Source organism: Cetorhinus maximus, chromosome 5 (genome assembly GCF_964194155.1).
Source record: "Cetorhinus maximus chromosome 5, sCetMax3.hap1.1, whole genome shotgun sequence".
In the NCBI taxonomy this organism is placed as follows: Eukaryota; Metazoa; Chordata; class Chondrichthyes; order Lamniformes; family Cetorhinidae; genus Cetorhinus; species Cetorhinus maximus.
Genome location: NC_135883.1, coordinates 77,546,622 through 77,573,896, shown reverse-complemented (window position 1 = coordinate 77,573,896; position 27,275 = coordinate 77,546,622). Strand labels below are relative to the sequence as shown.

The 27,275-nt window shown below is 43.7% G+C and overlaps 1 protein-coding gene across 2 annotated transcripts in view; it reads right to left on the bottom strand.

Moving 5' to 3' along the window:
* Positions 1 to 1,437: 1,437 nt before the first annotated feature.
* tnfrsf21 (tumor necrosis factor receptor superfamily, member 21) overlaps positions 1,438 to 27,275 on the bottom strand; it is a 105,378-nt gene continuing 79,540 nt past the window's right edge. For both annotated transcript variants that reach the window (XM_078542077.1, XM_078542078.1), the window contains 2 exons: positions 4,078 to 4,285; positions 1,438 to 2,883 (listed from right to left, as the gene is read on the bottom strand). In XM_078542077.1, coding sequence (XP_078398203.1) covers positions 2,654 to 2,883; positions 4,078 to 4,285 — 438 coding nt within the window. In that variant the 3' untranslated portion in view covers positions 1,438 to 2,653. The remainder of the gene's footprint in view (positions 2,884 to 4,077; positions 4,286 to 27,275) is intronic.

The window sequence follows — 27,275 nt, the reverse complement described above, 5'->3', positions numbered from 1 at the left end:
ACCTGTGCTGCTCCTCCAATCATAGATTCCTTATCTTGAGGGGCAGCAAGATGGAGAGAGAGGAAACCTATGATTGGAGGAGCTGGAGCAGCCAGTGTGGGAAAGACAGAATCTGTGATTGGAGGAGCAGCTCCTTAGATTCTGTCTCTCTATGCTCACTCTCCTCCTATCACATCTCTGTAGTCAGTTCCCAGTCTGACAGCAGAGCTTTTTTTAAGCCCTGTATCAGCCCCGAAGGTCAGAATATATATTTAAAATGGTGTATTTCTGAACCACCAAAGTTGGAAATCCACCAAATGGCGGACTTGTCCCATCTCCGAGTCAACACCACCCGTGGCAGAAACTCGCGCCCCAAGTAGACGTCCTCCTCAAATTGAGGGAGAGATGACGGTGATGACTGTAAGCCAGTTTGAACTGTTTCAACTGTCAGCAAACAATCCCATTCCTGACCTTACTTGGGTCGAGGACTATGCATCACGATGAAAGAAGAGACACTTCTATTGTACATAACCAAACCAAGGAAATCTGTACCCTATATTCTTACCTTTAGACTGTTATGTTAGGCTAAAAGAAAACAAGAGATAAATCATGCCAGAGGTGCAGTTATTTTCTAAATGAACCACTAAAAACTTGCCTTTTATATGTTATCTCAAGTGTTGACAGAATACAAACAATCCTTCATATAAATATCAATATAGGAAGGTTAACTTTTTTTAATGATTCGTATTTTTGTGATAATTATAGAAATTATATGGAATCAAGCTGGTTTAGTCTATAATGTGTATTGGTGTTCATCCTCATCACTTGTAACTACCCCCTACCTCCTTTTAGGCCCCTCTCCTTCAACCACCTGTTTGACACATTTTTTAATTTGACAGTCTCTGCTTCAATCAGAAATGCTGGCTCTGCACTTCAAAGCCTCAAGGCTCAGGATGAAAGTTTCTCCTGCTGTTGATGCTAAATCTCTTATATTTAATCTTATGTCTATGTGGCTTCAACCTCAGGATATAGTCAGTTTCTTATTGCTCTGTCTCATCCCCCATCATTCTAAATACTTTTTCATCAAATTAACCTCAATCTTCTCCCTTTGAGAAATTAAGACAGCATTTTCCTTCAAGCAAAAAGTTCAGTTCCAGTCTATCTAAAGGTAGGCATTCCACCTCGATGCCAGGAGAAAACCCCTCCTCAACCCACCAAGCACATATGTTGTTCACCCACCACTGGGACAAAAGTACAGAAGAAAACAAGATCAATGTGACAGCCACAAGTGCCCATGTCTGGAGGAGACTGCCCAGAAAAAGCAGCAAGTCTAATTTTCTTTAATATAAAAACAGATCCTTTTGCACACATACTGAATGTTCTGTTGCTATCTCGACAGACAAGTTGGATGAAAACCAGTGCTTTGACCTTCAGTTTAAGGACAAATCACACTCTTCATTGTGGAAAAAAAAGCAGTTTGAACTTTTATTAGGGTGCATCTTGTTAACAGTTTACATCGCTAATATATTGAGTGGAATTAAATGCAGCATGATTTTGCCAGATAATAGTAATAAACACTCAATTATTTGTACCCTGAATAAATTAGTATCATCCTAAACCAATAACAGACTTGTTCCAAGTAGTTTTAAAAAAATACCAAAACAAGCATATCCTTTCCCACCTCTGTTGAGCAGATTGCTAAAAATAGTTTTGTTCTCTTTCGCATACAGCAAGTAGTAGGTGACAGTATTAGTACCGCTAAAGTTGTCAAAAGATCTGCATTCGAGCACCAGTTCTGCTCGACATATAACCAGCTACATCATCCCAACTGATGAAGCAACTTGTCAACATTTCCTCTTTTGGAAATATAACCACAAAATAGTTTCTCTCATGAACAGTATTCCACCAGCTTTGATAATTTAATACAATATCCTGGAATCATTTCATAGTATTCTACATAGCAGTTTTAGTCAGTTTCCATTTTATCCCCTGTTTAAACAGCCACTGAAAATACGTGTAAAAGTTAAAGTTAACTGGTACGACAGCTTGCTTCAAGAACAATGTTGATTATTAAAGCTCTGATTTTATGCATCATTTTGTGGATCAGAGCTACTTCTGCAGCCACTTCAACAGCATAAAGTAAAACAAGTCAATAAAAGATCAAGAGCAACCTACATGGAAAAACGAAATAAAAATGATTTTTGCATTAAAAGCAGAAAGTGAACACTTAGCGACCAGACTTCAGCGCAGTTAAGGAGAAAAAAAATGAATCAAAGCAGGCTCCATAGAAGACATCACTATTCCAAGTTTACTTCAGGAATTGTTTAAAAGTTAGTGCATGAGTACACAGAATAACCCATATCAGTTAAATACAGTAATTATAAAAAGTGCACACAATTTGCCTCGGAATGATATTTCAGTTAACCAAAATAAACAATGAAAGGAGGACCAAATTACTGGCTTCTACATGCCAGATGGATGCCATGCTTCTAACAGTGGAAGCAAGCTTCCAATTCCAGAGTACAAAGTGAATGACCCAAGAATATCATCACTTTGATGGGCTAAATGCCACATATAGCCTGAGCAATTTCAAGCTTTGTTTTATATTACTGGCAATGACCAGCCATAACCACCATCAATAAGTATGATCAAACACATACAATGCTGTACAAGATTAAAGGAGGTCAGGTAAGTGGCTATAAACAGAGTCCAGGAGTTTCTGGCTGGCATCCTGACTCTTCCCTCCAGCAATCTCGAAGAGCTTGTCCAGCTTGTCCTCTGCATGTGGAATCTCTTCTATCACTCTAAGCTCCTCTTGGTTAAGAATATGAAGCATGTCATCAAATATAGGCTGCAGGTCACAAGGATCCAAACGTACCTGCCGTAAAATGGTGTCTTTCTTCTCTGCAGTTTAGAAAAGAGGATATTTAAGCACATTTGAATGTTTTGAACAGTTCCATCCAAAAAGATCTCGAGTAGAAACATTAGGGATTTGGAGTTTGCAATTAAAACAAATATTTTCTCATGTTTTTTGTCCCGTCATTCTAAAAGTGCTAACTCCTGCTAGAATACAACTTCACAGATGCCCTCCAATGCCTCACCCACGGGGGCTGCACTATATGGAGAAGCAGAATGGGTAAGCCTCAACATGCAAGTATTAGTAAGCTGTCCAAATCTGAGAGTATCACAGTTAAAAATCACTGACATGGCTGCCCAGTGGAGACCACTGGATAGTCACCAGAATGAGCCAATTCCTCTTGCTGATTTTTTTCTCCTCCTGAGCCCAGAGTCACAGAAGTCAATTGTAGTTCTCCTGGCACTTCAGCCAAAATCAGTTCAGGTGCCAGAAACTAGTGGTTGTTTCAAATTGACCAGTTTCTTTACTAACTGAGCCACCAGGTGAGGCTGTTAAGTTTATAAAATTTGTTTCACTTTGCATCCATACTATTGCATCTTCAGTCTTTACCTGGGAAATGAAGGCAATTCCGAATTTTTTTTAAAAACTTGGGATTGCTGCTTGTATAAATTATTTGGCTGAACTAAGAAACAATTCCAAGTGGCAAATTCCCAAAGAAAGAAGAAGCACTGTAACAAGATATGGTCACCGCAAATCACACCGATGCCTACTGAAGGTTTTCTAAAGGTACTGAATATCACTGAGGTAATGGTTTTAAAGCTGCCCCTACCAGTACACCTGTAACTATTTGTGGAGGAAGGTTGTCACCGGCTTCAGTAGTCATTGGAGTGATTGCTGAAAGAAACACTGCACAAGTATGATGGAGAAGTGGGAAAGATTTGGGCCGGTGGCAACTACTTTTTAAGTCACCACCATTTCTGGTGATTCACTTGCAGTTTTAATTGTGAATTAATTTAAAATACAATCAATCATATCCCAAGAACTGTCTTTGCAATAAAATTCATCAAATCAAATGAAGTAGACAGCTCTAAATAAAATAGGAAAACATTATACAGTAGATGATATCATTCTCCACTTAAAATGAGGTTTCAGTACTGTATCCTCAAACTGGAATGCAAACTACGCCACTTAAATAATAGGTGAACTTTTAGAGACCATTATAAATAAGATGCAGTTTTTACCTTTGGAAATGAAAGATCCAGTTCTGCTGAGAACTGAAGATGAAGTACTGGAAGTTGAGTCACAGCGAAGGAGGGGCTCTGATTCATCAACAAAAAACACTTTTGTTTTGTCAGCTGAAGATGGCTCAATTGTTGTGTTGGGAACAGCAAGATTTGGAGTAATGCCATTTTTGCTGCTGAGAACAGGAACAAGCTTCTCAAGATCCAGCTGGAAAAAAAAAGAACATTTTAGATCTAACCATGTTCGCTCAATAATGTAGTTTGAACCAAAAATGAATCTGAGCATGTGCACCTAGGAAACAAACAGAATTTAAATAGTCAGGCCTCTTTCATTAGCTTAGAAAATAAGAGCAGCTCATAAGCCTGGCTTATGTTACCAAGATTACCAAGTGATTATGAAATAGGGGATTTGTCTTTTGAACAAAGACAGTATAAACATGGTGACATTTCGGCTTTTCATCAGATTGGTACCTCATTTTTAGGTGAAGATATTACACATGATCACGTGCAAGCTAAAAAGCAGATGCAGCATGCTTTAGACAGAGTTAAGCAAACTCACAACCAACAGATCAAACCAAAGATCCTGTAGCCCTGTTACGTGCAGTCGTGAATGGCGGTGGACAATTAAACAACTAATCAGGGAGGGTTCCAAAAACATCACCATCCTGAGTGATGGTGAAACATCACACGATTGGCAAGGCTGAAGCATTTGTAACCATTTTCAGCCAGAAGTGCCAAATAGACAATCTATCTTGGTCACTTCCTGTGGTCCCCAGCATCACAGATACCAGCCTTCAATCAACTCAATTCATTCCATGTGATATCAAGAAGCAGCTGAACGTGCTGGATACAGCAAAGGCTATGGGTCTCAACAACATCCTGGCTGTCATACTGAACCAGAACCAGCTGTCCCCTCAGTGAAGCTGTAACAGAGCTACAACAGCGGCATCAATCCAACAATGTGGAAAATTGCCGAGGCATGCCCTGTCCCACAAAATTTAGGGCAAATCCAACCTGGCCTGTTAACCACCCTATCACTGTATTCACAATCATCAGCAAAGGGATGGAAGCAATCACTGACAGTGCTATCAAGCAGCACTTAAACAGCAATAGTCTGGTCTGAGGAACTTATCACACAAGCCTGTGGAAATTACAGGTCAATGGGAAAGTCCCATTGCGTTGCTGGGATGGCGGAGAGAGACTTTCACACCTAGGTTTATAGTGGTCTCTCTGGATCTCACTTGTGGAGGCAGTCTGTTTCAAGGCATCTCAGAAAAAGCTTTGAAGTTAAGGTGTAAATGGGGAGATTTAAATTATTCACACAATTTCACCAGATCAAAGGAGGTTGAAAGCAACTTGTAAACAAGGAGGGAAGGTTTTGAAATTGCCACATACTTCTGGACGGGTTTAAGGGTAAAGTTAAAGATATTGGGCCTTAACTTCCGACGAGCGTCGGAAAGTGCTGGCCCGCAGAAATAAGAAGAAATAAATACCTACTTACCTGGTCTTGAAAATGACGTTGACACTTCCGTTCACTGGAGCTGCTTGGGGCCTGCATCAAAAGGCTCCTCACAGGTCCCAGCGAAGTGAAGCTCCAGCGTATTCAAAAAGGCCACGCCCCCCTTTTTAACAGCACTAGCTGACATAAAGCAGCTAAGTTTAAAGGGCCAGAGAAATTGACAGGCCAGGGGTAAGTGTCGAAGGTAAGCAGATAGGATTTGGGGTTGTCTGGGGGCGGTCCGTGGAGGGTGGGCTGTTGTCTAAGGTCAGGGGTGTGGAGGAGTTGGAGTCCTGTGGGGTGGGGTTCAGTCTGGGTATTTACAATAGTCACCCAGAAGTTAGAAGAGGTTTTCATTCTTCTAACTTTTTCTGGGTAACTATTGGTATAACCCCAGCAAAATCATCCGAAGTTTGCAATTTAAACTGCATTTTCGGACGGTTCCCAGTGCAGCGCAATTGTCCAGAGGAAGTTAGCACTTCTGGGTAATTGCCATGTAAACCCTTACGTGGGGCCTTCACAGAGCGCATCTTTGGGGTACCCTCAAATCAGACGCTCGGGAGCTTGAAAGTTACTGGTCAATTAGTTTGCATTTCTATCTGGGAACAAGACATGTGTCATGCTGCCATGGAGATGGGCTGTGGGGGATGAGAAGTTTCTTCTGTTCTGATGTATCTGGGCTGTTTCCACAGTTTGAGAGGCAGGTAACCTGGGATCAGACTGGGCGAAAGCAGGACAAGGAATATAAAGGCTATGAGGGACCAGGGATGTTCCCGATTTGGACACTGCGCAGGAAGTGTTTATGGGGCCCACGTTCAAAATGAGAAGTCCAAATTCAGGAGGAATTAAAATTGCCAGGTCTGCCTAGTGAATCTAGGAAGAGATTAGCAGTGAAATCCTGAGTCAGAGAGCGAGAGCGCGCGAGTCAGAGGGAGAGAGGGGGGGGAGAGCGCGCGAGGGTCAGAGAGAGTGCGAGTGAGAGAGAGAGCGCGAGTGAGTGAGTGAGAGTGCGCAAGAGTCAGAGAGAGGGAGAGAGAGAGTCAGAGAGAGAGAGAGAGAGTGATAGCGAGAGTTAGAGAGCAAGAGTCAGAGAGAGAGTGAGAGTCAGAGAGAGAGAGAGAGAGACTGCGAGTGAGTGTGTTCTGGAGGTCTGAAGTGTCAGACTGGGAAACAGAGGAGACTCAGTATGTATGCTATGACACATGACTTGGCTTCAGGAGAGCTGAATGACCAATCACAAAACTGCACTATAAAAAAAAGTCACGCGATCGAACTTAAAGTGGAATGAGGGAGCTCTGTTCAGAACTTTAATTTAAAGTAAGAGCTGTTTACATGGTCTTGTGTTAAATTAATTGTGCCTATTATTGTTCTTGAGTGTTAAAACATGAAATCTTGTTGTGTAGTCATTTCAGTTAATGATTGAGAATTCAGATTCCTTTTTAAAAGTTACCAGTCTCTTCCGAAGTTGTAACAAATTCAAGAGGTGAAGTGAGAGTGACTGCACTTGACATCAAGGCAGCATTTGATCAAGTGTGACATGAAGGAGCCCTAGTAAAATTGAGGTCAATGGGAATCACGGAGAAAATTTTCCACTGGTTGGCATCATACCTAACACTAAAAGGAAAATAGCTGTGGTTGTTGGAGGTCAACCATCTCAGCCCCAAGACATCACTGCAGGAGTTCCTCAGGGTAGTGTCCTCGGCCCAACCATCTTCAGCTGCTTCATCAATGACCTTCCTTCCATCATAAGGTCAGAAGTGGGGATGTTCGCATAATGTTCAGCACCATTCGCAACTCCTCAGATACTGAAGCAGTCCATGTCCAAATGTATCAAGACTTGGACAACATCCAGGCTTGGGCTGACAAGTGGCAAGTAACATTCACGCCACACAAGTGTCAGGCAATGACCATCTCCAACATGGCATTACCATCACTGAATCCCACCCCCACCAATCAACCGTTGACCAGAAACTGAACTGGGCCAGCCATATAAATGCTGCGGCTACAGCAGAGGCTGGGAATTCTGTGGCAGGTAACTCATATCTTAACCCCATCAAAGTCTTTCCACCACCGACAAGCTACAAGTCAGGAGTGTGATGGAATACTCTCCATTTGCTTATTTGAGTGCAACTCCAACAGTACTGAAGAAACTTACTACAAACAAAACCTACCAAACTACACCCAAACCTTACAACTGACAGCATCCAGGACAAAGTAGCCCACTTGATCAGCAACAATGCTAACCATTCACTCCCTTCACCACCCTGCACAGTGGCAGCATGTGTAGCATCTACAAGATGCAATGCAGCAACTTGTCAAAGCTCTTTTGACAGCACCTACCTGGCCTCTTCCATCTAGAAGGTCAAGGGCAAGGGCAACAGAAACATGGTAATATCACCCCATGGAAGTTCCCCTCCAAGTCAGAAACCATCATGACTTGGGACTATGTCATCATTCTTTCATTGTCACTAGGTCAAAATCCCAGAACTCCCTCCCTAACAGCACTGTGGGTGTACCTACACATCATGGACTGCAGTGATTCAAGGCAGCAGCTCACCACTACCATCTCAAGGGCATCTGGGCAATAAATGCTGGCTTTGCCAGTGACACCGACTTCCTATGACTGAGTTTTTTTTTAAATCAGTATTTTGTTCTTTTTTCACTGATAATGTTTGCATTTGAGATTATAAGGCAATCATAATTGTTTAACCTGAGGATGATGTACCTCTGACAAAATAGGGGTTAGCATTTAGTGACAAAGTAGTTAAATATTTACTTCCTGACAGAACTGTGCGTCCCTAGCTCTTTGAAGCAGCTTTTATCCAGTAGGAAGATTCAACATTACTCAAGGAGTATGATGTAACTTTTTCCAAAACTTTGGCTGAGTGCTCCTTCAGCTTGGGCGTTCAAAACATACATTACAAAATAAGTCGTTGTTATAAAGTTTAAGAAATTGAACTCCAAGAGAGTTGCCTGATAATATCAACTGAACACTAACACTGTGTTCTTGCACTATCCAATACCAATTCATTTCTTTTAAACATAGACTTTGAAACAGTTGGACTCAGTTAAGTATTTAATAAACTAGTTGCTATGCCACAATGGCTGAGAAATTTAGATCTCCCAGCTTTTTCAGGGCACAAGGGTCTTTTTAGGAATGTGATGCCAATTTTTGCCAGATACTGGTTAGAACTGGAACTTTATCAGAGTACTCAGTAGTTTCACTGTACAATAGAGCCAGCAAAATACCTGGTGCACAAAAGATGTTTACCAGACATGGTGTTGGAAGTTACAGCTCATTCACATGTAAAATATATTACTTTTGAAACCAGACCAATGCTGTGTTTCAACAAGCTACATTATGGTTGGGGCAGAAAAGAATTAAACATAAAAAAAGATCTAAATCAGTGCTTTCCCCTTACCTTGAACAAAAATATGCCCAACAATCTTTATAATTTAATTACCAACCATTACAAAAACTAAACCTTCATGTATACAAAGTTTAATCTTGAGAAATGTTGTACCCAACTTGCACCTGGAGGTGGGCGTGCCTGCAATTTCTTGCTGCCAGCTGGCATGCCAGTCTGCCCGCATCTTCCTGCTCTGGCCTGTTTCCAGGGGGGGGACATGGGTGGGCGCAGGGCAGCAGATGACAGACATCTGCCTGCCAGTAGTGGGTAGCCAATTAAAGTGACAATTGAGAGCACTCTTCACATGCTGGATTTTCCAGGTGGTGAATGTGCACCAGCAACCCACACCGCCTCCCCCCCACCCCACCCCTCAATGTGGCTGGAGCCCATAAATGGGAAGGTGGTGGGGAAATCAGAGGAGCATCCTGCAAAACAGCCCAGCATGAATGTGCTGAACTGAGGGGGCTACAGCTGCTGCACCAGGCCATCCTGTGGGGATGCTTCCCCTTACAATGATGGCCTGGCAGCTGTGGCCACAGTTTATTTTGCATACTTTACAAGTCTTCAAAGGGACTCTCCATCTTGAGGCGCTCTTGCTGTCTCCCACCTACAGCAGCATCACCCACCTCTCCCATTGGCCCAGAGCCTCAGGCTCTCCCATTGGCCTCCTGGCACTGAGCCCACCCATCATCATTAATTTGCCAGGGCTCCCAGGCCTCCTAATTGGCCGCCTTCTTGAAAATTTCTTCCAGGGTCTCACCACATCCGCTTTCAAGTTCCTGACCAGGGATTCAGTGCAGTGTTGGGATTGGTACTGGAATTAAAATTCAGCCCTTGTGTCTCCGATCACCAAACAAATCTACCGCAGTCTCAACATAGTCTGTTTTCAGCAGCCAATCTTCCTTCCTTACGATAATTTGAATGTGAAATATCATTGGCAAATAAAAAAATGCAACAAATAAAGTGTTTCAATGTTGCACCAATAGTGCTGTATAGAAGTGGGTTTTAAGTGAGATGAGGGGAAAGGTTCGCTATTGGAAGGGTGTCGATAAATGCAGGGTAGGCTCCAATTAGAAATATGCTAACATGGCTCCAATTTTCAAAAAGTTAAGACGACCCATTAGTATGACATTAATAATCTGAAGCATTGAAGTTTAGCAAGAAAATTAAGTTTATGTACATTTATGAAAATAACTTAAGTGGTAGCCAACAAATTTCAAATCAGGCAGATTCTGTTTCACCAAGTACCTGGATTTTGAAGAAGTGATGGTCCCAAATGTATGTTTAAAATCCCCTTTAAATAGCTGGACTTCCAGAATACCTCTAATTATTTTACATGAAAGACTGAAACTTAAACTTGAAACAATAAGTAAAATTTGGAGGTGTACAAGACACGTTTGCAAAAAATTCATTGATGGACAAGATTCAGTGGGTACTGGTTAAGTGGGTGATATTAGGCTCGGAGTTAGCAGGATTAAAAGCTCATTCAAAAAGTATGTTTTCAGAGGACGTTAGGGAGAAAAGAGAGACGGAGAGGTTTAGTCAACCAATGGTGGGGTAAAGTGATGGATTTAAGGGAGTGAAGAGTTATGGCGGGGGACAGGCAGGAAAGTGGAGTTAGGGCCACAATCAGCTCAGTCATGATCTTGTTGAACGGTGGAGCAGGCTCGAGGAGCCAAATGGCCAACTTGTGCTCCTATTTCTTATGTACAACCATAGAAAAGAAAAGGTGCAGAAAGAGACCATTCAGCCCATCATGTCTGCACTGGCCAAAAAGAGAAAAATAGAAACTAGCCGCTCATTTCAGTCCCACTTTCCAGCACCTGGTCTGTAGCCTTGCAGGTTACAGCACTTCAGATACAGTTCCAGGTACCTTTAAAATGAGTTGAGCTTGAAGGAACACAGGTCTTGAAAAGTTGCAAAGCTACAGTATGTTAAAGATAGGGAAGGGTGAGGGGCAATGGAAGGATTTGAACACGAGGGACAGAATTGTAAAATAAAAGGTGCTGGGAGATCTGCAGACAACATTGACCAGCAAAGCCAGGTTAGGCAGAAAAGTTTGGATGCACTGAAGGCTTGAGGGAGAAAGATGGGAGCATTGAAACAGTCCAGTATGGGCATGACAAAAGAAAGGATTGAGGGCTTTTCGCAGCAATTGAGAGAAGGCAGGCAACATGACAGGAGGTCAAAAAGTGGCCTTTTTGATGGACAGGGTATGGGATCTGAAGCTTAGCTTGGAACCAAATAGTTCATTTTTTTATCCGTTCACAGGATGTGGGCTTCGCTGGCTGGGCCAGCATTTATTGCCCAGCCCTAGTTTCCTTAGAGAAGGTGGTGATGAGCTGCCTTCTTGAACTGCAGTCCAGGTGGTGTAGGTACACCCACAGTGCTGTTAGGAAGGGAGTTCCAAGATTTTGACCCAGTGACAGTGAAGGAACAGCAATATATTCCCAAGTCAGGATGGTGACATGGAGAGGAACTTCCAGGTGGTGGTGTTCCTATCTATTTGATGCCCTTGTCCATCTAGATGGTAGTGGTCGTGGGTTTGGAAGCTGCTGTTGAAGGAGCCTTGGTGAATTCCTACAGTGCATCTTGTTGATGGTACACACTGCTGCTACTGTGCATTGGTGGTGGAGGGAGTGAATATTTGTGCATGTGGTACCAATGAAGTGGGCTGCTTTGTCCTGGGCGGTGTCAAGCTTCTTGAGTATTGTTGGAGCTGCACTCAACCAGGCAAGTGGGGAGTATTCCACCACACTCCTGACTTGTGCCTTGTAGATGGTGGACAGGCTTTGGGGAGTCAAGAGGTGAGTTACTCACCACAGGATTCCTAACCTCTGACCTGATCTTGTAACCACAGAACTTGTATGGCTAGTCCAGTTCCGTTTCTGGCCAATGGTGACCCCCAGGACGTTGATAGTGGGGGTTTCAGTGATGGTGATGCCATTGAACATCAAGCAGCAAACGGTTAGAATCTCTCTTGTTGGAGATGCTCATTGCCTGACACTTGTGTGGTGCAAATGTTACTTGCCACTTGTCAGCCCAAGACTGGATATTGTCCAGGCCTTGCTGCATTTGGACATGGACTGCTTCAGTATCTGAGTCATCGCGAATGGTGATCATTGTGCAATCATCAGCAAACATCCCCACTTCTGACCTTACAATGGAAGGAAGGTCATTGATGAAGAAGCTGAAGATGGTTGGGCCAGGGACGCTCCCCTGGGGAACTCCTGCAGTAATGTCCTGGAACTGAGGTGACTGACCTCCAACAACCACAACCATCTTCCTTTGTACTAGGTATGACTCCAGCCAATGGGGAGATTTCCCCCATTTCCATCGACTCCAGTTTTGGTAGAACTTCAAGGGCAATCACTCTCACCTCACCTTGGGAGTTCAACTCTTTTGTCCCTGTTTGAACCAAGGCTGAAATGAGGTTAGGAGCCAAGTGGCCCTGGCGGAACCCAAACTAGGCTTCAGTGAGCAGGTTATTGCTAAGCAAGTGCCGCTTCATAGCTCTGTTGATGACCCCTTCCATTACTTTAATAAATTGAGGGTAAACTGATGGGGCGGTAATTGTCCGGGTTGGATTTGTCCTGCTTTTTATGTACAGGACATAACCTGGACAATTTTCCACATAGCCAGGTAGATGCCAGTGTTGTAGCTGTACTGGAACAGCTTGGTTAGGGGCACAGCAAGCTCTGGAAGTCTTGAGTATTATTGCCAGAATATTGTCAGGGCCCATAGCCTTTGCACCATCAAGTGCTTTCAGCCGTTTCTTGATATCACATGGAGTGAATCGAATTTGCTGAAGACTGCCATCTGTGATGCTGGGGACCTCCGGAGGAGGCAGAGATGGATCATCCACTCAGCACTTCTGGCTGGAGATTGTAGCAAATGCTTCAGCCTTATCTTTTGCACTGGTGTGCTGGGCTCCCTCATCATTGACAATGGGGATATTTGTGGAGCTTCCTCCTCCAGTGAGTTGTTTAATTGTCCACCACCATTCACGACTAGATGTGACAGGATTTTGTCACATCTTAGATCTGATCCGTTGGTTGTGGGATTGCTTAGCTCTGTCTATCGTTTGCTGCTTATGCTGTTTAGCACGCAAGTAATCCTGTGTTATAGCTTCACCAGGCTGACACCTCATTTTTAGGTATGCCTGGTGCTGCTCCTGGCATGCCCTCCTGCACTCTTCATTGAACCAGGGTTGATCCCCTGGCTTGATGGTAATGGTAGAGTGGGGGATCTGCCGGGCCATGAGATTACAGATTGTGTTCGAGTACAATTCTGCTGCTGCTGATGACCCACTGCGCCTCATGGATGCCCAGTTTCGAGTTGCTAGATCTGTTCAAAATCCATCCCATTTAGCACAGTGGTAGTGACACACAACACATTGGGGGGTATCCTCGATATGAAGGCAAGATTTCGTCTCCACAATGATTGTGCGGTGTGTTCACTCCGGTCAGGCAGGTTGGTGAGTATGTTTTTCCCTCTTGTTGGTTCCCTCACCACCTGCCGCTGACCAAGTCTAGCAGCTATGTCCTTTAAGTCTCAGCCAGTAGTGGTGCTACTGAGCCACTCTTGGTGATGGGCATTAAAGTCCCCCGCCGAGAGCGTGAGAGGGAGGGCGCGATAAGAGACAAAAAAGTGAAAAAAATGTAAATCTCTAATTCGAATTACATTCTGAAGGAATGAAACCCCCTGCTTGTGAAATTATATTTTCATGGGCACAGAGGCTATTGAAAGTAATTATGATTGCTCACATTGTTACAAATCCACTTACACATGAATGCACCTGCCCTAATGGGTTCAGTGGGTAACTATGCAACTTCTCGTTTTTACATGGATTTCAATACCAAGTCTAATGTCAAATGTGCGTCCTAGGAGTTGGGATCTGAATTGCTCCAAAATAATTATGAGCGATATAAGCCTCCGTGTTATTCTCAATGCAAAATCTTGCCTAATATGTCTAATGCTGTGCCTCTAAAGCCCCATTAGTTCAAGCCCTATTAGATCAACATTTCAAGTTGATCATTCCATGCTGCCCAACCAGCTGTTTGTGAAAACCTCAACAATGCACTGCAGCAAAAAAAACACTTATTTCAACAGCATTGCATATTTGTGGATATACTTGATATAGTAGTCTAGAGAAAAAACAATTGTGCAACAATGTTGCAGCTTCTCACTAGATCCACTTCCTCAATTCAACCCTGAACAGATCTAGTTGCGTTGGGAGAGACAATAAGAGGTATTCTCTCCCTGACATCTAATCTTAAACGTATTTAACAGCAATGAAACACACGTTTGGGGAGTGGGGGGAGAAACAGAAAGAACGGGACAGGAGAGAGAGAGAGAAGGTGGCGTCGAGGTAATGTCGCTGGATTAGTAACCCAGAGGCCCAGGCTAATGGTCTGGGGACAGGGGTTTAAATTCCACCTGCTGCTGTGGTGGAACTTAAATTTAATTAATCAATCTGGAATATAAAGGTAGTCTCAGTAATGGTGACCATGACAACTATCATCGATTGTTGTTAAAACCCATCTGGTTCACTAATCTGGAAGGAAATTTGCCATCCTTACCGAGTCTGGCCTATGTGTGACTCCAGACCCACAGCTATATGGTTGACACATAACAGTCCTCTGAAATAGCCTAGCAAGCCACTCAATTCAAGGGCAAATCGAACCACTCAATTCACGTTGGCCTTGCTAACAACACCCATATCCCATGAGAAAAGAATTATTTCAATACATAACACATTGCCACAAAGTGTCTAGCCAAGTGCTAAATTAAGTTAACCACGTCCTAAACAGTACATAGAACTTTTTTTTTGAGCAAATCGGATTTCCATTAGTTAGTCCAAAAACTGAAAATGATAACAGTATAACTGATAAGGATATAGAAAGATAAAATGCTGAAAATCGAGCTGGAATGTTAACTTTGTTTCTCTCCATTGCAAAGGCTGGCTACTGAATGAAGCTGACCTAATTTTATAAAGTGACACTGCTCCACAATAATCAGTTTGAAAGAACAACAGGCAGTGGAACACGAGTGCCTAAAACATGGCAGAGACACAACATTTTGTAAATAACAAATCAACAAGGAATTAACTAGTCAGAATATTGCAGCTTCTGTCAAGTTGCAATATTAAATATACGTTCAGGTTTGGGTTGAAAAGTCATCATTATCATCAAGTCACTGCGCTTACAAAAATGTACTTCTATACAGAGAAAAACAAATTATTCGCAAAGCGTAACTTGACAGTGTAGGCTGTGCTACAATTTAGTAATTCTGAGTTATCCAGGAGTTAGACTAGGATTTTTCCGTCTCGCAAATCATGGATAAGTCCCACAGAACAGTCCAAAGCCTCTGACTCTCAGAATAGGGGCCATTGTCTCAGGGAGCAGGGGAATTGACATCAAAATTCAAACTTCCCAGGCAATTCCCATGGAGGTCAGCTCATCAGAACTTCCGTGAGGTCCTGACGTACATCTTGGGTTGTACGTCCAGTCTCTGATGATCGGGGGGGGGGGGGGGGGGGGGGGGCGGGGTCGGGAGGTCAGGGCCCATATATTTTGTACAGCTGCATATAACTTGATGTATCAGTATTCTCTGTAGCACAATTACTCATGAAGGAGATAATCACTATTTATTGAGTTGGTGATATAATCTTATTTCCACTAAAGACAAACCACACCCAGGTATATTTTTCACAAATCGGAAAATGAATGAGTGAACACACAATTTACTTGATGTAGTGCAGATACACAACTCATTGTATAATGCTGTACAGTGGTGAACTATGGTTTTGTATTGGGAACACCACACTACAAAAGTCTAATTCTAAGAGAAACTGAGAAAAAGTGTCTCTCACTGAGTAGTTGGTGGTGGTGGGGCTGGTAAAGAAAGGGAAAATTGGTCAAAGTCCATTTCACTTGACAAACCTCTTAATGACTAGTCCAGAGCATCAATGAGTGTGATCTGGCAATAGAACATCTGCCTCACTTTTGGCCACAACTGATGAGTCTGACAGCCGAGCAGGGAACAGGGTATTTTTAGTCCCCTTCAATTAAAAGACTGTACGTTGCTGGCGGTGCTGTAATATAAGCAACAATACAACTCAAAAGTTCATGAAACATCGAGAAGGCTGTGACCTACTCTTAGTTATTGCTTTTTCTGATTTTCAGTCTATTTCCAAGTTGCAGCCCTGCAATGGGCATGATAAAAGGAAATTAAATCTGTTAATGACAAACAAATGGGGTAGCAGTTTCCCTTGGCAAGCGTGGTTCTGAAATCCACCCTACTTTAATCAAGAGCAGCAACAGCCCCTAGTCATTCTCGCAGCCATGCTGCAACATGAAGAGGGCATTAAAGTTAAATTTAGAAAGCATGTTTTCTTGTAAACTTAAAACACTTTGTTTTAATCTTTAGAAAAGTTACTTGCAATGAAAATGAAAGGTATATCATATGGGAGGTTATAATCTTGGTACATATACAAGCTGATAATTAATTAAATACCAGACAAGTACAGAATTAAATCTAACCACTGCCCCTCAGAAAAAAAAAGACAGAAACAAGCTAGCTATTAGACCAGGCTAGGACAATTGACTTGAATTAACCCGGATTCAGGGGTTTTATTTTTAGTAACAATTAAAATATATTTTTATTCATTCATGGGGTGTCGACATTATTGGCCAGGCCAGCATTTATTGCCCATCTCTGGTTGCCTTAAGGTGGTGGTGAGCTGCCTTCTTGAACCGCTGCAGTCCATGTGGTGTATGTACACTCACAGTGCTGTTAGGAAGGGAGTTCCAGAATTTTCATCCAGCGACAGTGAAGGAACGACGATATAGTTCCAAACCAGGATGGTATGTGACTTGGGAGAGAAACTTGCAGGAGGTGGTGGCGTTCCCATGTATCTGCCACACTTGTCCTTCTAGATGTTAGAGGCCGCAAGTTTGGAAGGTGCTGTCCAAGCAGCCTTAGAGAGTTGCTGCAGTGCATCTTGCAGATGGCATACACTGCTGCAAGTATGCATCGGTGGTGGAGTGCATGAATGCTTAAGGTGGTGGATGGAGTGCCAATCAAGTGGGTTACTTTGTCCTGGATGGTGTCAAGCTTCTTGAGTGTTATTAGAGTTATGCCTTATAGATGGTGGACAGGCTTTGGGCAGTCAGGAGGTGAGTTACCCATCACATGGTTCCTAGCCTCTGACCTGCTCTTGTAGCCACAGTATTTATATGGCTAGTCCAGTTCAGTTTCTGGTCAATGGTAACCCGCAGGGTGTCGATAGTGGGGCAGTGATGGCAATGCCATTTAACATCAAGGGGCTATGGTTAGATTCTCTCTTGTTGAAGATGGTCATTGCCTGACACTTGTGTGGCGTGAATGCTATTTGCCACTTGTCAGCCCAAGCCTGGATATTGTCCAGGCCTTGCTGCATTTGGACATGGACTGCTTCAGTATCTGAGGAGCGGTGAATAATGCTGAACACTGTGCAATCATCAGCGAACATCCCCACTTCTGAATCACTAAATCATAGAATGGTTCCAGCACAGGTGGTCATTCGGCCTGTTGTGTCTGTGCTGGCTCTCTGAGGGAGCAATTCACTTAGTGCCACTCTCTACCCTTCTCCCCATAACCCTGCACGTTTTTCTTTTCAGATCCTTAACCAATACCCTTCTTAAATGCCTCGATTGAACCTGCCTCCACCACACTCAGGCAGTGCATTCCAGATCCTAATCACTCGCTGCATGAAAAAGTTTTTCCTCATGCCACCATTGTTTCTTTTGCCAATTACCTTAAATTTGTGCCCTCTGGTTCATGATCCTCTGGTCATCCTTCACCTTATCTGCTCTGGCCAGACCCCTCAATTTTTAAAAACAAAAAGCTACTGCGGATGCTGGAAATCCAAAACAAAAACAGAATTACCTGGAAAAACTCAGCAGGTCTGGCAGCATCGGTGGAGAAGAAATCAGTCAACGTTTCGAGTCTTCATGACCCTTCGGCAAAACTGAAGCATAGTTAGGAGAAAGATGCAATATAAGCTGGTTTAAGGCGGGGGGCCGGGGGGAGAGAGAGAAGTTGAGGGTGTTGTGATTGTGGAGATAAACAAGCAGTGATAGGAGCAGATAATCAAAAGATGTTACAGACAAAAGGATCAAAGAGGTGTTGAAGGTGGTGATATTGTCTAAGAAAGGTGCTAATTAAGAATGGAAGACAGGACACTCAAGGTACAGCTCTAGTGGGGGTGGGGTGGAAATACTAACAAAGTTTTAGTTTTAGATTTAAGAATAATGGAAATAGGTGGGAAAAGAAGAATCTATATAAATTATTGGAAAAAAAAAAGGGAGGGGGGAGAAACGGGGTGGGGATGGGGGAGGGGGCAGTTTAAGATCTAAAGTTGTTGAATTCAATATTCAGCCTGGAAGGCTGTAAAGTGCCTAGTTGGAAGATGAGGTGCTGTTCCTCTAGTTTGCGTTGGGCTTCACTGGAACAATGCAGCAAGCCAAGGACAGACATGTGGGCAAGAGAACAGGGTGGAGTGTTAAAATGGCAAGCGACAGGGAGGTTTGGGTCATTCTTGCGGACAGACCGCAGGTGTTCTGCAAAGCGGTCGCCCAGTTTGCGTTTGGTCTCTCCAATGTAGAGGAGACCGCATTGGGAGCAACGAATGCAGTAGACTAAGTTAGGGGAAATGCAAGTGAAATGCTGCTTCACTTGAAAGGAGTGTTTGGGCCCTTGGACGGTGAGGAGAGAGGAAGTGAAGGGGCAGGTGTTGCATCTTCTGCGTGGGCATGGGGAGGTGCCATAGGTGGGGGTTGAGGAGTAGGGGGTGATGGAGGAGTGGACCAGGGTGTCCCGGAGGGAACGATTCCTACGGAATGCCGTCAGGGGGGGTGAAGGGAAGATGTGTTTGGTGGTGGCGTCATGCTGGAGTTGGCGGAAATGGCAGAGGATGATCCTTTGAATGCGGAGGCTGGTGGGGTGATAAGTGAGGACAAGGGGGACCCTATCATGTTTCTGGGAAGGAGGAGAAGGCGTGAGGGAGGATCCGCGGGATATGGGCCGGACACGGTTGAGGGCCCTGTCAACGACCGTGGGTGGAAAACCACCCACGCAGAAGATGCAACACCTGCCCCTTCACTTCCTCTCTCCTCACCGTCCAAGGGCCCAAACACTCCTTTCAAGTGAAGCAGCATTTCACTTGCATTTCCCCTAACTTAGTCTACTGCATTCGTTGCTCCCAATGCGGTCTCCTCTACATTGGAGAGACCAAACGCAAACTGGGCGACCGCTTTGCAGAACACCTGCGGTCTGTCCGCAAGAATGACCCAAACCTCCCTGTCGCTTGCCATTTTAACACTCCACCCTGTTCTCTTGCCCACATGTCTGTCCTTGGCTTGCTGCATTGTTCCAGTGAAGCCCAACGCAAACTGGAGGAACAGCACCTCATCTTCCGACTAGGCACTTTACAGCCTTCCAGGCTGAATATTGAATTCAACAACTTTAGATCTTAAACTCCCCCCCGCCCCCCCCCCTCCCCCCATCCCCACCCCGTTTCTCCCCCCTCCCTTTTTTTTCCCAATAATTTATATAGATTCTTCTTTTCCCACCTATTTCCATTATTTTTAAATCTAAAACTAAAACTTTGTTAGTCTTTCCACCCCACCCCCACTAGAGCTGTACCTTGAGTGTCCTGTCTTCCATTCTTAATTAGCACCTTTCTTAGACAATATCACCACCTTCAACACCTCTTTGATCCTTTTGTCTGTAACATCTTTTGATTATCTGCTCCTATCACTGCTTGTTTATCTCCACAATCACCACACCCTCAACTTCTCTCTCTCCTCCCGCCCCCCCCACCTTAAACCAGCTTATATTTCACCTTTCTCCTAACTATGCTTCAGTTCTGCCGAAGGGTCATGAAGACTCGAAACGTTGACTGATTTCTTCTCCACCGATGCTGCCAGACCTGCTGAGTTTTTCCAGGTAATTCTGTTTTTGCCCTCAATTTTTAATACGTCTTATCTTTGGAATCTGACAAATAATACAATTGTCTCTTGAAGTTCTTGAATTTGCAAGTTAGATACAAACTAAACTCATCTCAAAGTTAAGTCTTCCATTTCATTCCAATAAACAATTGAACACAGACTTCAGTTCTGGCTGGAGATCTGAACTTTGTAGCTAAGAGTCCTCATATACAATACTGCATCATGAAACAACAAGGTTTCATCAAAAAATCTTGTGCTGCTCATCAGACTGCAAAAATCATATTCTGAAGAGGTCTTTATAACTTTTTTGACGAGATTCTTTTCTTTTCCCAAAAGTGTCTTATGCTGGTTCAGAATCTTGTTGCATTTGCTAAGTTATAATTACATTTAACATAGACCTGTAACTCCATCAGTATTTCCACCTTTCAAGGAAGGCTGGATGAAGAAGTGTAGCACATCCAAAGCAACAGAATGTTTAACATTGTAATTAGGAGGTAGCAGTTAATCTCAGGTGCACCACTTTATAAATGGCAAATATAGTAAAACAAGTTTCAGATCGGCCCATTTGTGGAAATGACCGTTTGGTCATGAACTCAAAAGCTACTGCAGGAAAGTTGAAATGCAATATAGGTAACCTTTCAAAGTACAAGTGTCCAAGAAAGAAATTAAATACCACTGCACGCAAATTTAGCCATACTATTATTATAGACAGGTCGTTAAAGTCAGGCAGAGTGTACAATTACAAAAGAGGTGCCAGGGGATGGAAAACTACATTTAGGGGATTCAAGAAACTATTTAAGTTGCAAGAGAGAAGACTAAGAATAGTGTTAATGGTCCACAAGTTGCTGCAAAGAAAGAGTGAGGCTAGCAGCTCTAGCACAAATGCTGCAGCAACTTCAGGTGATGACAAATGCATGGTTAAACACAGAAAGTCAAAGGCAGCTGCCCCATAAACACTGCTCCACCATTAGCTTTGTGAATTGGCATCTCGTTGATTGCCTTACCACTGAAATACATTGAAAGGCATGAAGATCCTGCATTTGCAAGTTAGATACAAACTAAACTCATCTCAAAGTTAAGTCTTCCATTTCATTCCAATAAACAATTGAACAAAGTGATGTGTCAGTTATTGCCAGCTGACCTCTCTGACACTGAAAATTAATGATTGCAAATTCAGGTATTAATTTTGGAGGCTTTGAAAATGGTCCATTTCTATCAGATGGGAGACCGGAAATCATAAATCAGAGACTCTGCTAACTGTAATCTGTAAAAATGAACGATCTGTATCCAGTGAGTGAGAGAGTGTGCGCGTGTGTCCAAGTGTGTGACGCTGCATTAATTCAGGGTAACTGAGAATAAACAACATTCTTCATTTTTTAAACACACTCCAAGGGTAAGGAAAACACGACTTTCCATCCAAAACATACTGATTACGGGCAGCAAGAAAGCAAATACATTCTGTCCGTGACATCTTGTTATACTCTGTTATTTTCTTACCCAATGTACTAGTCTTTGCATCCTCCTTACAGCTTACTTTTCCACTTAACTATGCATCATCAGCTAATTTGAACATATTATTCTTGGTCCCTACACTGATAGAGGTTATGAAAGGACCAATCCTTGCAGCATTTAACTAGTTACACCCTACATCCCAAAAATGACCCATTCATTCCCGTTCTGTTTTTCTTTTGTCCAGCAGGTATTTGACAAGGTGCCACATCAAAAGGTTACTAGACAAAATAAGAGTTTATGGTATAGGGGGTAACATTTTAGCATGGATAGAGGGTTAGATAGCAAACAGGAAAGAGCGTGTAGACATAAATGGGTCATTTTCTGGCTGCAGGGATCAGTGCTGGGGCCTCAACTATTTACGATCTATACCAATGAGTTGGATGAAGTAATCAAATGTATAGTTGCTAAATTTGCTGATGACACAAAGGTAGGTAGGGAAGTAAGTCATGAAGACGACATAAGGAGCCTGCAAAGGGATATAGATTGATGAAGTGAATGGACAAAAATTTGGCAGATGGAAGTTTAATGCAGAAAAATGCGAACTTGTCCACTTTTGCTACAATTACAGGTTATTGGTGAGACAATATCTGGAGTAGTGTGTGTAGTTTTGGTCTCCTCACTTAAAGGACATAATTGCATTACCAGTAGTTCAGGGAAGGTTCACTTGTTCACCAAATCCTGGGATATAGAAAGGTTGGACAGGTTGGGCCTGTATCCATTGGAGATGAGAAGAATGAGAGCGCATCTTACATGCTTCAGTAAGATCACGAGGGGGCTTGACAGAGTAGATGCCCAGAGAATGTTTCCCCATGCTTGAGACACCAGAACTAGGGACAAAGTTTAAAAATAAAGTCTCCCATTTGAGAGAGATATGAGAAATTTCTTCTTTGAGGGTCACAAGTCTGTGGAATTCTCTTTCCCACAGCAGTGGAGGTTGAGTCATTGAATATATTCAAGACAGACATAGATAGATTCTCAAGGGAATCAAAGGTTATTGTGGGCTGGCAGAACAGTTGCGTTGAGGCCACAATCAGATCAGCCATAATTTTAGGGAATGGCGGAGCAGGCTCATGGAGCTGAATGCCCTATTCCTCCTCCTAATTCGTATGTAAGTAAGTTAGGCAATCCTCAATCTATGCTATTACCTCCAGTCCAAATGAGTCCTAAACTTTAGCAAGAATCTCTTGTGGGGCAGATATTGAATGCCTTCTGAAAATCCAAATATGCTGCATCCACTGGTTGCCTCTTATCTGCTCTACTAATCACTATTCAAAACAACTAATAGATTTGTCAAACAGTTCTCCTTTCCTAAAAACTTCCTAATCATCATGATTGCCGAAGTGCCTGGTTACCACAACCTTAATAGATTCTAGCATTTTCCCTACTGCTGATGTTAGGCTAGCTGGGCTACAGTTGCTTGATTGCTCTCCCCTTCCTTCCTTCAGCAATGGAATTTTTTTAATATTCATTCATGGGATGCAGACATCGCTGGCTAGGCCACCATTTATTGCCTTCCCTAATTGGCCTCAAGGTGGTGGTGAGCTACCTTCTTCAACCACTGCAGTCCATGTGGTGTAAGTACACCTACAGTGCTGTTAGGGAGGGAGTTCCAGGATTTTGACCCAGCGACAATGAAGGAACAGAAATATATTTCCAAATCAGGATGGTGAGTGACTTGGAGGGGAACTGCCAGGTGGTGGTTTGCTACCCTTGTCCTTCTAGATAGTAGCAGTCGTAGATTTGGAAGGTGCTGTCTAAGGAGGCTTGATGAGTTCCTGCAGTGTATCTTGTAGATGCCACACACAATTGCCACCGTGCATCGGTGGTGGAGGGAGTGAATGTTTGTGGATGTGGTGCCAATCAAGCGGGCTGCTTTGTCCTGGATGCTGTCAGGCTTTTTGAGTGTTGTGGGAGCTGCACTCATCCAGGCAAGCGGAGAGTATTCCATCACACTCCTGACTTGTGCCTTGTAGATGGCGAACAAACTTTGAGGAATCAGAAGGTGAGTTACTCATCTCAGGTTTCCTAGCCTCTGACCTGCTCCAGTAGCCACATTATTTATATGGCTAACCTCGGCAGGTCTGACAGTATCACAGTATCTGTGAAAAGAAAAACAGGTCGACGTTTCGAGTCCGTCTGACCCCTCTTCAGAGCTCTGGTGTCACAAGGACTCGAAACATTACCTCTGTTTCTCTCTCCACAGATGCTGTCAGACCTGCTGAGTTTCTCCAGCATATTCTGTTTTTGTTTCAGATTTCCAGCATCCACAGTATTTTGCTTTTATTTGTATGGCTAGCCCAGTTCAGTTTCTGGTCAATGGTAATCTCCACGATGTTGATAGTGGGGGATTATGCATTGGTAATGCCTTTGAATTTCAAGGGGCGATGGTTAGATTCTCTTTTATTGGAGATGGTCATTGCCTGGCCCTTATGTTGCACAAATGTTACTTGCCAAGCCTAGATATTGTCCAGGTCTTGCTGCGTTTGGACATAGACTGCTTCAGTGTCTGAGGAGTCATGAATGGTGCTGAACATTGTGCAATCATCAGCAAACATCCTCACTGCTGACCTTATGATGGAAGGACTGTCATTAAATGAAGCAGCTGAAGATGGTTGGGCCAAGGACACTACCCTGAGGAACTCCTGCAGTGATGTCCTGGAGCTGAGATGACTGACCTCCAACAACCACAACCATCTTCCTTTGTGCTAGGTATGACTCCAGCCAGCGGAGAGTTTTCATCCTGATTCCCATCGACTCCAGTTTTGGTAGGACTCCTTGATGCCACACTCGGTCAATTGCGGCCTTGATGTCAAGGGCAGTCAATCTCACCTGTCAAAACCCAAACAGAGCTTCAGTGAGGAGGTTATTGCTAAGCAAGTGCCGCTTGATAGCGCTGTTGATGACCCCTTCCATCACTTTACTGATGATCGAGACTAGACCGATGGGGCAGTAATTGGCCGGGTGGGATTTGTCTCGCTTTTTGTGTACAGGACATACTTGGGCAATTTTCCACATAGCTGGGTAAATGCCAGTATTGCAGTTGTGCTGGAACAGCTTGGCTAAGGGTGCGGCAAGTTCTGGAGCACAAGCCTTCAGTACTATTGCCGGAATATTGTCAGGGCCCATAGCCTTTGCAGTATCCAGTGCCTTCAGCCGTTTCTTGATATCACATGGAGTGAATTGAATTGGCTGAAGACTGGCATCTGTGATGCTGGGGACCTCCGGAGGAGGCCGAGATGGATCATCCACTCAGCCCTTCTGGCTGATTGCTGCAAATGCTTCAGCCTTATCTTTTGCACTGATGTGCTGGGCTCTTCCATCACTGATGATGGAGATATTTGTGGAGCCTCCTCCTTCAATGAGAGTTGTTTAATTGTCCACCACCATTCACGACTGGATATGGCAGGGCTGCAGAGCTTAGATCTGATCCATTGGTTGAAGAATTGCTTAGCTGTGTGTTGCTTGCTGTTTATGCTGTTTGGCACGCAAGTGGTCCTGTGTGGTACCTTCACCAGGTTGACACCTCATTTTTAGTTATCACTGTGCTGCTCCTAGCATGCCCTCCTATGCTCTTCATTGAACCAGGGCCATGAGATTACGGATTGTGGTTGAGTACAATTCTGCTGCTGCTGATGGCCCACAGCGCCTCATGGATGCCCAGTCTTGAGTTGCTAGATCTTGTCGAAATCTATCCCATTTAGCACGTAGTGCCACACAACACGATGAAGGGTATCCTCAATGTGAAGGCGGGATTTCGTCTCAACAAATGTGCAGTAGTCATTCCTACCAATATCATCATGGACAGACGTGCCTGCGGCGGGCAGGTTGGTGAGGATGAGGTCAAGTATGTTTTTCCCTTTAGTTGGTTCCCTCACCACCTGCCGCAGACCTAGTCTAGCAGCTATGTCCTTTAGAACTCGGCCAGCTCAGTTTGCAGAGGTCCTACCAAGTTATTCTTGGTGATTGACATTGACATCCCCCATCCAGAGTGCATTCTGCACTTTTGCCACCTCAGTGGTTCCTCGAAGTAGTGTTCAGCATGGAGGAGCACTGATTCATCAGCTGAGGGTGGGCAGTACATGGTCCTCTCCTCGCCCATGTTTGACCTGATGCCATGAGACTTCATAGGGTCCAGAGTCGATGTTGAAGACTCCCACAGTCACACACAGACTGTATACCACTGTGCCACCACCTCTCCTGGGTCCGTCCTGCCGGTGGGAAAAGGCATACCCACGGATGAAGGTATTGGTATCTGGTTGCCTGCATGGTATGGTTCTGTGAGTATGACTATGTCAGGCTGTTGCTTGACTAGTCTGAGACAGCTCTCCCAATTTTGGCACAAGCCCCCAGCATTAGTGAGGAGGGCTTTGCAGGGTGAACAGGGCTAAGTTTGCTGTCGTTGATTCCGGTGCCTAGGTCGATGCTGGGTGGGCTGTCCGGTTCCATTCCCTTCAGACTTTTTAGCAGTTTGATACAACTGAGTGGCTTGTTAGGCCAATTCTGAGGGCATTTAAGAGTCAATCACATTGCTGTGGATCTGGAGTCACACGTAGACTAGACCAGGGAAGGATGACAGATTTCCTTCCCCAGAGGATATTAGTGATCCAGATGGGTTTTTACAATAATCAGCAATGGTTTCATGGTCATCATTAAACTTTTAATTCCAGATTTTTATTATATTCAAATTTCACTATCTGCCAAGGTAGGATTCGAATCCCAGAGGATTACCCTGCATCTTGGGATTACTAGTCCAATGACAACACCACTGCATCACTGCCTTCCCATAGCTGTGATGGTGGCGGCTGGGACATTGTCTAGAAGATATGATTCCATGGATATTACTATGTCAGGCTGATGCTATACAGTGCTTATGTGCAACTATAACTTGTGCAATCACTTTACGCAGGGAACTTGAAACTTAGTCCAGTGTGACATTGACATCTTACACTGCAAACAGTTTTAAAAAAAATTTGGATTATGTACTTGGTTCTGCCAACCTATCAGCAGTGGTTCTTTGTTTAAGTAGCACTTTAAATAGTGCCTCCAGCCCAGATAACACCTTCTGAATTTTTTCCCCATTGCTGGTGCAATTAGATGTTGCAAGTTTGTGCCTGTGAACCTAACAGCAGTGCCACTCTTCATTTAGCCCCAAGCCAGATGCTGTGCCAATTTGAGCCAAAGGTGCAGAGAGCAGGTCCAGGTACCACTCATTGGGACATGCTGTGTTTCAAGTTAGGCTGCACTGTGATTAATTAAAAAATATGTTGTTTAAAATCTGTGTCAGCATAAAAAGGCTGCCTATTTTGTTAGCCAATGACATCCTTAAGGAGTGACCCTTTAGCTTAGCAACAGTACTGCAGCCTCTGAGTGAAAGTGTAAGGTTCGAACCCCCCACCTGACAGTCCAGTTGAATGGAGACCAGTTACCCAAAAAGACATTCAAGTCCAGTGGGTTTGGATGTCCTGCACCCAGAGACCTCACTATATGGGTTGTGGGGAGATCATAAACCCCTTCTGCTTTATTGGACTTTTCACCCTATTATAAAGATAGTTATTGCTATGGAAAGAGCATTAACACCAGCCTATGAATCCTTGAACTAGTTCACACTACAGTATTCAGGGAAGAATAGGAAGATACAAGAACATGGCATCCTTCAAGTTAAAAGTCATTCTGCACTTTTCTAACATCAGGATTCAACCTGTGAAGCACAGAAAAGTTGCACGCAGTTCAAAAGAAAAATTGAATTAGTACTTCATTATTCTGCAATCAGAAATTCAAGAGCAG